The sequence below is a fragment of the Wyeomyia smithii genome, chromosome 2 (genome assembly GCF_029784165.1).
Source record: "Wyeomyia smithii strain HCP4-BCI-WySm-NY-G18 chromosome 2, ASM2978416v1, whole genome shotgun sequence".
Classification (NCBI taxonomy): domain Eukaryota; kingdom Metazoa; phylum Arthropoda; class Insecta; order Diptera; family Culicidae; genus Wyeomyia; species Wyeomyia smithii.
Genome location: NC_073695.1, coordinates 154,523,765 through 154,536,315, shown reverse-complemented (window position 1 = coordinate 154,536,315; position 12,551 = coordinate 154,523,765). Strand labels below are relative to the sequence as shown.

The 12,551-nt window shown below is 38.4% G+C and overlaps 1 protein-coding gene across 1 annotated transcript; it reads left to right on the top strand.

Annotated features, from left to right (window-relative positions):
- The first annotated feature begins 1,809 nt into the window (after positions 1 to 1,809).
- LOC129720104 (uncharacterized) lies at positions 1,810 to 3,188 on the top strand. Its single transcript, XM_055671525.1, has 2 exons — positions 1,810 to 2,781; positions 3,048 to 3,188. The coding sequence occupies exons 1-2, from the start codon at positions 1,810 to 1,812 to the stop codon at positions 3,186 to 3,188; spliced, it is 1,113 nt and encodes a 370-aa protein (XP_055527500.1).
- Positions 3,189 to 12,551: the final 9,363 nt, after the last annotated feature.

Here is a 12,551-nt window from a genome sequence, read left to right as displayed (position 1 = left end):
TCATCAAATTCGCCTAGCTGATCGGTGGAAGATCGTAACAGACTTACATCTCTGTAGACGGTGCTTGTTCCCTCACGGAAGGTGGCCTTGCAAAGCTCCCCTTTGTGGTGTAAATGGATGTCAGCAACGCCACCATCGTTTGCTTCATTCTATTGAGCAAGCAGAAAATATGTATGCCAAGGCGGGAACTGTCGCCGTCCATCATAATGCGCCTCTACAGACACTCTTCCGTATGATTCCGGTAACATTACATGGAAATGGAAAATCTGTCGCAACTCTAGCCTTTCTGGACAGCGGGTCAGATTCTGCTTTAGTAGAAAAGTCGATTGCTGACAAATTGGGACTAGCCGGTCCTGCAGACCCCCTCTGCATGAAGTGGACGAATGGAGTGAAGCGAACCGAAGTGAGCTCTCGTCGAGTGCAACTTTTTATATCCGGAAACGAATCAGGCCAACGGTACGCTTTGAATGGTGTTCGTACGATAAACAGCTTGGGCTTACCTCGTCAATCAATCCAGTTCGAAGACTTTGAACGCAATTTTCCTGCAGGGATTGCCGATAAGAAGTTATAGCGAAGCATCTCCTGAAATTTTGATTGGCCTGGATAATACCAGAATGAAGGCTACACTTGAGCTACAAGAAGGCAGAAAGAATGAACCGGTAGCAACGAAAACGCGGCTAAGGTGGGTATTATTCGGGAACACCAACAAATTAGATAACCCTGTACCTTCACACATTTTTAATATGCGCACACACGTACGATCAGCGGTTACATGAACTGGTAAAGCAATTTTTTGCTGTAGAAGGTGCCGGGGTTTCGCACGACAATGCAATAGAATCGGCAAATGACAAACGTGCCAGGGCTATACTTAAAGCCACCACAACCCGAACCTCAAGCGGAAGATTTCAAACTGGCCTTCTGTGGAAATTTGACCAAGTGGTACTCCCGAATAGTAAAGTTATGGCGGAACGACGGTTATATTGCTTGGAAAAGCGATTGGCGAAATTTATGCTAACGTGAGGAAACAAATTTCTGACTACCAGTCCAAAGGGTACGCGCATGTTGCCTCGGATGGGGAGCTAGCCAATGTCGGCTTCCCCTTGGAGTGGTGATTATCCCGAGAAAACCGGAGAAGGTACGTGTAGTCTGGGATGCGACTGCCATGGTACGCGGAGTGTCCCTGAATTCAGTCCTTCTGAAAGGACCCGACTTGTTAACATCGCTTCCAGCAGTACCGACCGACCGATACCGACTCAAGTATCGACAAAGACAAATCGCTATAAGCGGGGACATCAGAGAGATGTTTCACCAGGTATTGATTCGACCGGAAGACCGCCAAGCTCAACGCTTTTTGTGGAGGGATAATCCATCACTTCCCATTAAAGTTTTCGTGATGGATGTGGCCACATTTGGATCTTCATGCTCACCTTGTTTCCTCCAATATATCAAGAATCTAAATGCCAACGAACACGCCCAAACTCATCCTGTAGCGGCAGCCGCGGTGGTAGCGAACCATTACGACGACGACGACGAGTCTCAGATGTAAAAACTGTTCATGCTAATGGTGGATTTGAAATTAGACACTGGCTGTCCAGTTCTCCAGAAGTCCTCGAGCGAGTGGGTGGAGAAAATTCAGATAAAATGAAATCTTTCGTACTAGATAAAACCAACGCTATTGAACGGGTTTTAGGCATGGTCTGGCTACCTCAAGAAGACGTATTTTCCTTTTCTATAGAGCTGCGAGATGGACTAGCACAACTATTACTAGGTGAGAGAATCCCTACGAAAAGAGAAGTCCTGAGCCTCGTCATGAGCGTGTTCGATCCGTTAGGGCTAGTGGCAGTTTTCCTAATCCACAGCAAAGTAATGCTGCAGGATATATGGAGGGCTGGAACCGATTGGGACGATCGTATGTCAGCGCAATTACTACCACGATGGAAACAATGGATTTTGCTGTTACAGGATCTGCGAAACATCAAAGTGCAAAGGTGTTATTTTCCGGGCTACCGCCCCAGTACGTATGATACGTTAGAGCTTCACGTGTTTGTAGACGCCAGTGAGACATCGTATGCTGCAGCAGCTTATTTTCGCGTTATTGATGGTGATGAAGTTCGGTGTACCCTGGTACAAGCAAAAACTAAAGTCGCACCACTAAAACCGCTGTCTATTCCGCGCTTGGAATTACAAGCTGCGGTTATTGGCACTAGGTTGATGAAATTTTCCGTGTCGAGCCATACGCTACAGATCAAACGTAAAGTAATGTGGAGTGACTCAAACACTGTCTTGGCTTGGTTGGCGGCAGATCCTCGAAAAAGGACGCAGTTTGTAGCCTTCCGAATCGGAGAAATTCTAGAAAATACAGAACTCGGTGAATGGAAATGGGTGCAGTCGAAATGGAATGTAGCGGATGAGGCCACCAAATGGGGCAAAGGACCTTGTCTGAACAGTGATAGTCGGTGGTTTAAGGGCCCAGAATTCCTGTACAATGGTGAAGAATGCTGGCCCAGAAATAAATTGAACGTTCCAGACACTACTGAGGAGCAACGACCAATTTACGTTCATCCACATGTTGTTGTGAAACTAGTTGTGGAATTTTCACGCTTTTCAAAGTGGGAGCGGTTATTACGCGCCGTCGCTTACGCGCGCCGTTTTATTCAACGATGCCGATTCCCCAGTGATTCACCAAACACAAAATCACTGCTAATTAACCGGGAAGAAGTTGTTGGCGCAGAAAATGCTGTTTGGAGGGTAGTTCAAGCAGAAAGTTTCTCCGATGAATGGGTAACCCTCCAAACAAATCAAAACTTTCCTGTTAATCAGCAGACACAAATATGGAAAGGAAGTAAACTATATAAACTTTCTCCTTTGTTTGGTACGGACGGTGTTATAAGAATGAAACGACGCCTGGGAGAAGCACCTTGGATTTCAATTGACGTAAAATTCCCTGTCATACTACCTAAAGAGCATTACGTTACAGACTTATTAATCGATTGGTTTCACAGAAAATTTGTTCATGCTAATAGTGAAACGGTTGTAAACGAAATCAGACAGACATATCACATACCAGCACTGAGAGTGCGAGTGCGAAATGTTGGCAGGCGCTGCGCATGGTGCAAAGTATATCGAGCAGCACCGGAAATTCCGAAAATGGGCTCACTACCAGCGCCTCGGATAACTCCCTACGTTAGACCATTTACATTTGTGGGGTTAGACTATTTCGGTCCCATTATTGTGCGACTTGGTCGCAATGATGTAAAACGGTGGGTGGCATTGTTTACGTGCCTCACTGTAAGAGCCCTTCATTTAGAGGTTGTTAGTAGCCTCTCACCTGAGTCCTGTAAAATGGCAATTAGAAGGTTCATCGGGCGTAGAGCTGCACCGCAAGAGATCTACTCGGACCAAGGAACCAATTTTCAAGGATGCAGCCGCGAACTGTCTATAGAGCTAAATGCGATGAATGAACAACTGGCGCAAACATTTACAAACACTACCACCCAGTGGAAGTTCAACCCCCCCTACGCTCCTCACATGGGTGGCGTTTGGGAAAGGCTCGTCCGATCGGTGAAAGCAGCCCTTAGTACTCTTTTGTTGCACAAAAAACCCGATGACGAAACCTTATCAACTGTACTTATAGAAGCCGAATCCATCGTTTACTCACGCCCTTTGACTTACGTACCATTAGATGATGCTGATCAAGAAGCGATTACACCAAATCACTTTCTGCTACTAAGTACGAAAGGAGTGAATCAACCAACCACGTTGCCGACCGATGTGCGCTTCGCGTTGCGTTCAAACTGGAAATTGGCCCAAGTGATGCTGGACAATTTTTGGAGGCGATGGATAAGGGAATATCTACCTTTTATCGCAAGGCAAACCAAATGGTTTAATGCAAGAAAATCACTGCAGGTCGGTGATCTCGTCATCCTTGTCAATGAGGGTGTACGCAACAGTTGGACTAGAGGCAAAATTTTGGAAGTATATCCTGGAAAAGACGGCCATGTCCGTCGAGCCAAAGTGAAAACGAAATCGGGAATTTTCGAAAGACCAGCTGCCAAGCAAGCGTTAGTAGACATACGTGAAATGAATGGTACAGCAGAAGAAACTTCGAGCAATACGGGTGGGGGCATGTTGGCGTAAACAAAATCCCCGTCTTCTTTTCCCTTAGTGCCTAACCGGTTACTCGTCGGACAAAGCAAAAAAAGCCTATTGTCGGACATAGACTAAACTGGCAACCCGATCTAAACTCAAAAGTGACATGCATAGATCAGTTGCAAGTAATGATTAGTGAGCTAGAGTCGTTTAGTATTTCCATCCATTCCCCCGATTGCAAATTACTTATCTGCGTAAGTAACTATACATAATTATAATAGCAAAAAAAAACAAACTTACATGTAAAATCTCAAATACAGCACACTAGGCAAAGAAGAACATTGTTGCGGAACATAGAATCGTCTATACACGTTTAAGACATGCTTTGTAAGTACATTTATGTAAAAGTACACCTAAAATTAAGTCATTAAAAATTAAAGCTTGAAGCTTACTCCGATGAAACTAGGAGTTTGACTCTGAGAGGTCCGAAACAGTTTCCGTTCCAGCAACACTTGTGGTAGAATAAACAGTGAAAAGCTGATTCAACACTCAAAACTAGACTGCTTATGTGTTGTCAAAATGAGTCAACTTTTCATTGAATGCATTTTCTTGTGCCCGCTATCGCACAGAGACTGCATTTTACTAAAGTCCCTCACTGAATCAGCTGCTATCGATGCTAATACCCGCTGCAACTGCTACGCTATCCGTAGCCATGCCACAGTTATGGCCGCTATACGCTGCCATTGGTATCCGCTGTCCCTGCATCAGCTGGCCCAGCTGCTATTGAGCAAAATCATTTCAAATCGCCTGGAAATACACAAAAATTTAATCGACCATTTTTGATTTGAATGAAACTTTGCACACGTATTTGGCTTAGCAAACTGAGCATTTTTCACAGACGGAGAGATTTTTTACACCCATGAGTTACAATCTAAAAGGGCGTATGCCTTTTGGTACAGGTTTTATTCGAAACCGTTGGTTGTATAGAAAAACTGTCTGAGAATGAGTTGTAGGCAAGCATGGAAGTTTTCACTCACCAGCAATATTTCATGCAAATGTGTTCTTTGATTCATCAGGTATCGTTCAAGTGTTTCCACTCGCGTACAAGTTTTCCATTGAAACGCTACTGATTGTTTTTCGCTTCTAAGAGTTTCGAATACTATAGAAGTAGACTGAACGATTCAAACACGATAGTATTTATTGTATCCAAGTTCACTTGCATTCAACGGTAGCGCGAGAATCTTTGAGATATTATCGCCAGTGATACAAAATTATGAATCCAAATGAACGTTAGATTGCGTTTAACTGTTTGCTTACCGGAGCAAATAGGTATCATCAATGCTTACGGAAATGGTAGCATGGTGCATTAGTATGTGATATTTGAAATCACTAAGAATCATCGCGGTATATCACGGTGAAAGCACGACGTGGAGTAACCGAATTACGCCTGCAAGCAACCAACATTTGAAAGCATCGCTGCGATCGCTCGAGTGTAATCGTAAACGATTCTTTCGTGAAACACTCGCTATATGTTGCTCGCTCCCCCTAAAGCAGGCAATACTGAAACAAAATCATCAAAGAAAGCTACCATATATTTCTTTGCTATAAGTTGTCTCTTGCATGCGTGAGAATGTGTAACTTTTAATAGCGATGGTGTGCAGGGATTAAAAGCTTATGAATAGTAAGTTCAGAAATGATACCCGAATGATTGTTATGCAATACGACTTTTTCCATCCTTGGTTGTAGTGAATTAAAAATGCACCATAAAAAACTATAACCTGTACAAAAAAAATTTCTTGACCAAAAAAAATTTAAATTAAACATTAAATTTCAATTTAAAAAAAGAGAGTTGAATTTTTTTCTATTTTTTTTTTAAGAAACTTGACGTTAATACGCTTTAAAAAAAAAGTCCAAGATGGAGAAATGAAAAATAATTTTTTTATGGTAGATTAATTTTTTTATGAAAATTCTAATTTAAAAATTTTTCAAAAAATTTGTAATCTGATGATTTTGAAAGATGCAGAGAGTCATTTTGAATCAAAAAGCTCTTGATAGTAAACATTCTAAAGGCATTGGTTTTCGAGTTATTTCTAATTTAAGCTCGAAAAATTATAATTATTTAGGAAAATACACGTTTTTCTTAATATGTCCATGGTTCTCCAGCAAAAACCATACGTTCATTGGAATGCTTAACGATTGGGCGAACGGTTCTCAAGAAAAGAGTTAAATGTTCTAAGTGATATAAATATATATAAGAATCGAAGATTTATTTTCGAGTTTTATTATCTTAGGAACATATTTTTTTATGACATAGATACTTTACAGAGCTAGTTTCACTTTATATTTTATATACATCATAAGTAAATGATTCGTCATCTTTTGAAAACAGCTTCGTTTGTATCTTATTTTCTGAAATCGGAACAAAAGAGTAATACTTTTGTGTGGCAGCTATTATTATAGATTTTTTGAAAATATTGCTCCATTCTGTTAATCCTTGTTCATATTCTTCATATGATACCCAAATAAATGACATTTTTGATGAATTTTTATTACTTTTTTTGATTAGACCAATCATACAATTCTTTTGCGCTTGTAATGGGATATTCATGTTCTTTAGCTAAACTTGCATTTCCTGCCATTCGTTTTAATATGCCACCAATTGCATCGCATGGGCCTTTACCATGAGAAGTCGCAAAAAAATGCCACTTTGCATCGACGTTATATTTTGTTTCAAACTTTTTTTCTATTTTTACATCGTGAGGCAGCTCCATCAGACATTAATATCGCTTTTTTCAACTCTATTGTTGTTTTCAAAAAATTCATTAATTTGGCAATGAACACCTGAACCGCAACAGTATCATGATGGAGTACTTCCGATATTATGATGAAGCTGATATTCTTAAGTGTTCCAGATTTTGAATAGTAAACAACGAAGGGATGGTGGCTTGACTATCATTCCAATAACTACACGAATCACAAATTGATACAGACGTATTAAAATGAGCTTGACTGTGCAATATTTTTAATTTTGCAATAACGTTTTCGTTTGATTTGCGTAAGCTTGATGAGCACCGACGATCAGGAAAGGGTTTACAGCATTTGGGTTTGGTGTATTCCATTTTCACTTTATTCGCCTTCACAAAATGCAAACAGTAACAACTAACACATCTGGAGTAGTGCAATCGTATTTATATACGAAAACAGATATTATAGGTAACCCAGTAGTTATTGGTTGCGTACTTTACAAACAGTTATTATTAGTAAACAAGTAGGTAGTGTTGCACGACATTCATATTTTTTTATAAACATTCGGCAAGGGGAACGTGTAGGTAAGCTAAGGTTTAGCGCTTGAGTTATTTATCCAATCGTTTGTTGTCAAAGAATGAATTGTATATTTTTGATCAAGCATTCCAATGAACGTATGGTTTTTGCTGGAGAACCATGAACAAATTAAGAAAAACGTGTATTTTCCGAAATATTAATAATTTTTAGAGCTTAAATTAGAAATAACTCGAAAACCAAGAGCTTTTTGATTCAAAATGACTCTCTGCATCTTTTAAAATCATCAGCATACAAATATTTTGAAAAATGTTTAAATGAGAATTTTCATAAAAAAGTTAATCTACCATAAAAAAAATATTTTTCATTTCTCCATCCATCACGTCAAGTTTCTTAAAAAAAATTTAAAAAAAATTCAACTCATTTTTTTTTTAAATTGAAATTTAATGTTTATTTTTAATTTTTCTTTGGTCAAGAAATTTTTTTTTGTTCAGTGTATATTTTTTATGGTGCATTTTTAATTCCCTACAACTCATTCTCAGACAGTTTTTCTATACAACCAATGGTTTCTGGGCTCCAATGCTTCGAATAAAACCTGTGCCAAAAGGCATACGCCCTTTTAGAATGTAACTCATGGGTGTAAAAAATCTCTCCATCTGTGAAAAATGCTCAGTTTGCTAAGCCAAATACGTGTGCAAAGTTTCATTCAAATCAAAAATGGTCGATATTCGACCATAGGTCATTTGGCACGATCTTGCTCTATTGATGCTGAGATCCGCTGCAGCTAGTGCGCTATCCATTGCTATGCCACAACTGTGGCCGCTATCCGCTATCGCTGGTATCCACTGCACTGCTACTGCTGCTGCTGTTGTTGCTGTCTAGAACTATTATGAGCGGCTTCGGCTGAAACAGGCTCTTATATAGGCTTAATAGCATATTTTAAACTGCAAGGTATATGATTCTGTCGGCCGTGCTTGGGAAGCAATCATGTAACAACCAATCAGAGATCGAATTTTTCGTTTTGACAAGGCTTGACTGTTTTCAATAGTACATTAGTTTGAATAATAAAATTACAATTATCTTCATTAGGGAAGAATCTTAGAAGATTTTCCAATTTATTGCTGCAAGAACGAAGGAAATCCATCGAATACTAACCGATTTATTAGCATTTGAAATTGGACATATTTTTCACTTTTTCGGTTTTAGATTTTCATTTCACATCCCTATGTCGCCGAACTTCCTGAGAGCAGTATTCTACTTCAAAAAAGCAAAGCCTTGGTGCTGCAATCCGATTCGGAACTTGACCTTCTATTCATTCATACACAGACTTCGCAGCCGACTATTTAGTGTACAGGACAATTGCGGGGCTAGCGCTACGATCCTACTGACACTAACAGTCTCTCCCGAGCCGAGACTCGAACCTACGATGACTGGCTTGTTAGGCCAGCATCGTACTTCGAGACCATCTGGGAAATAAATAATAAAAATATTTATTATTTTTTTATTCATACTCATGTTTAGTTTTTTTATATCTATTTTTGAAGAACAAAATCATTATCTGAAACTTTATCAATGACTCTATATTAATCAAACAAACCAGCCAAAAAAAATTTCTTCACGAATTTTTAGCTATTAAAATTTGTATTACTCCATGATCAAGCAACCATTAAAGTTTTGCTAAGCTTTCGACACATTCCAGCGTAACGCGACACCATGAGGAACCGACTTTGGTGTACATTTTAGGCTGGATATTCGAAATAAGCCAGAAGAGCATATGATTAAACAGGTCGTAAATAATGCCGACTAAATGTACTTTCTTATGCAGGTTGGTTTAGCAATTTAGATAGTTGTATCATGCACTGCAACCCGATACATTTTGTAACGCGACACCATCGCTGAATCTCGCTTTTTCAACCTTCGATGGCATACGTTCTGATATCTGCTCTGCTGTAAGTTCTTGAACCCTGGTTTCTTCTAGACATTTGTTCCGGAAACAAAATCCAACAAAATGACATATTATAACATAGAAAACACTGAATTTTTAGCGAAATGTTCCCAAAAACATTTCGGTGTGTCGATGGTGTCGTGATACGCAAAACAGTCTCCTGCAAATGGTGTCGCGCTACGAAAATGCGAGCTTTGTAAATGTGGGCATCATGATTCTTTTTAGTCATACTATCTTCGGCAAAGTAGTTGTTCAGGTTAATACTAATAAGTTTATGATATGACATTTACATTTAGTTCAAAGTTACGCCGATGAGGGCGTTTCAGATTAATATTATTTTACCACTAATATTCCTAATCCTTCATAAAAAAGCTATATCTCATTCAGATTTTAACCTTTTTTGATAAAGTTTTCCTTGAAGTCAAGGGGAAACAAGTAGTTTATGAAAAGCTATCACTCCGCACCCTCCACTTATCGACTGGCAAACAAAAATAGCTGTATCTTTATGAAACATTGGGCTTTTTTACTGAAGCTTCGGAGAGCAACTCATCTCTTTTGGATTTTTCTGCTACAATCTTTCTCAAAATTGCACTCAAATTGCACATTTGTCGAGGTTTCCAAGAAAAAAATATCAAAATGTACTTGAAGTAAGAAAAGACAATAATATTATGTGAAAAACACAAATGAATCCGTTTTTTTGGGGTTTGTTGTGGCTTGTGTGTTGGAATATTGGGTAGTGTCGTAACCATCAGGTATTGAGTGAGTTTGGTAGGAATATTGTTAATTTATAATGCACCTAGAGCTTGATGAGTTTGAATGAATATTGAAAAGTTTTTTTATTGCTTTATTAAGGTGGCTGTCAGCCACAGGCAGGTTCGCCACCGTGTGTTGAAAAGGTATTATTCAGCAACTCCCCGAGAAACGAAGTGAAGTGTAATTGGCCTGGTTTTTTTCGTGTTTCGAAGGTTATAGCATTGAAGACCAACGAGTTTCCTTCGTTTGATATTTAGGTATATCGTTTGGGTATAATACGTTTTCAATTTTCGACTAGAAGTAAAAACATTACCAGAGTATATGTAGTTTAGATGAGGTTTTTGTTTTATTCTCTGTCATGTGGCAATGATTATTGTTGATGTGTTTTTCGTAAATAATATGGTTGGTTAAAACAGTATTTACACCAAAAAACAAAGAAAAACTAGACACTAGCAATTCAATCAATTGCTTAAGAAACAGCATAAGTCTATTTGAGGTTAACCTAGTCAAATACAATGTTTTGTTTTCAATCTTTGAATTTATAATATATTCGCGTTTCCATAATTTATTTTAGTTTTCAAGCACAAAGATATTTTTACATTTTTAATGTTATCTGAAAACCATTCTAGTAATTTCCCATGGGTTTCCATTGGCATTGAATACGATTCCAGTGAAAAGCAAACGTCTCACTTCTAGGTGGATATAATTTGATGCAGATGACTATTGTTTATCATGATTCCATGTTGTATTATCAATATACACTGCGAAAAGCTTAAAAACTCGTTTTTGGTAACTTTATAAAAACACATAAAATTTCCGTAACTTACTTAATAACTTTGACCCTGTTGTAACTTTGAGTAGAATGCACCAATTTCACATACCAGCATATGCTAAGAAAGGACTCATCGAGTACTAAGAAAATCCTGAATACTACTTTTCTACAGTTTGTAACATTTGAACAAAACGAAAAAAAACTACTATTTTTGTAACGCGACACCATAATGAAGGACCTGTTTTTAATGACCAACTAATTGAATCTACAAAATAGCAGCAACAGCAGCGTTTAGGCCATGAATACGTCCATAAAAACCCTTTACTTTCTGATGTATCACATGCCCATAGCTTCAAAATAGTATCATTTAAGCATATTTTTTAAAAATAGTGTCGAAACTATGATTTTATTGAGTGTTTCAATTCAATCATTTAGTCAAGTTTTGCATGTAAATTCAAATGAAACAATCATTTTCCGTGAAGTTCAATTTATCCTCTTTCACATACACAACAGTTCTGGGTCAAATATGCAGTTTGAAATTTTGATGTCTTGGCGTAGCAAACAGGCAAAGGTAGGTAAAAACAAGATGATGAAATAAGTTTTCAAAAATTTGTTTTGCTGCAGCAGTATTGCTAGTAAAATTCAATGGTGAGCCGTCCGTCAGACATTCAATCAGTTTGGGGTGAAAAGCTGTTTCTACAAGCATCATAGCGCCTTACGATCTTCAGAAGAGTTTTTCCCAGGAAAATTTCCTACAAATATCATGTATCGATATATTTTTAAGACCCAACTGGGAATTTATAGAGAATAAGTTTTGAAAAAGTGAATTTTCCCATATAAAATCGTATGGAAACTTTGAAAATCGGGCGCAAATCGGGCGTTTCACCGATCGATCTGAAAAGTTACAGAGTTGTTATAGGATTTATAAGGAACACGAAAAGTGCATGTGAGCGAAAAAATAACACCATCGCTTTTTTCCCATATAACCGTGTCCCAGTCTAATGGTCACCTTAAGGTGGGGTGAAATGAGCACATCTTATCACATAAATTTACCTGAAATTAATCTCAGTAGACTTGTGAGTTTGTCTGTTTCCATAGTCAGTGTTTGTTTACAGTGATGGTGCGAACATATATTAGAAAATCTTTGAGACCGAATCGGTCAGAAAAAGGGACTGCAGGCAGAATTGGCCACCATAAGGCGCAACGGGACATTCACGAAACAAGCCGCCAAGTATCACAGCATCCCGCGACAAACTTTGGCTCATTAGTTGTACTTCTACACAGTTTCAAGATATGGTCTATAACACTCAAAATATTTTTCACGTTATTGTTACGTGAAATTTCCTGTACTTATTCATTTTCTGTCAGTTTTCATGATTTATGTGACAAACATAACATCTACGTGAAAATCACATGCATACTATGTTTTATTACGTAGTATCTACGTGAACTTGGCAACGTCAAACAGAATGAACTCTCCGTGCGAAAATATACAAGAATCAAAATGGCGAAGCTGTTGTGTAATTCGGTCTCTGAACATAAAATTGATTTCACCGATGGCTTGCCAGTGAGTGAGATTTTGAAAAACCATAATTCGACATGAAATCTTTAGCTTACAGATTTTGCACAGATTCAGTTCAAAGATCCAGAAGTTACCTGAACATAAACAGTACCAGCTAACAGTAATTATCGACGGTGAATGTCTTAATATTT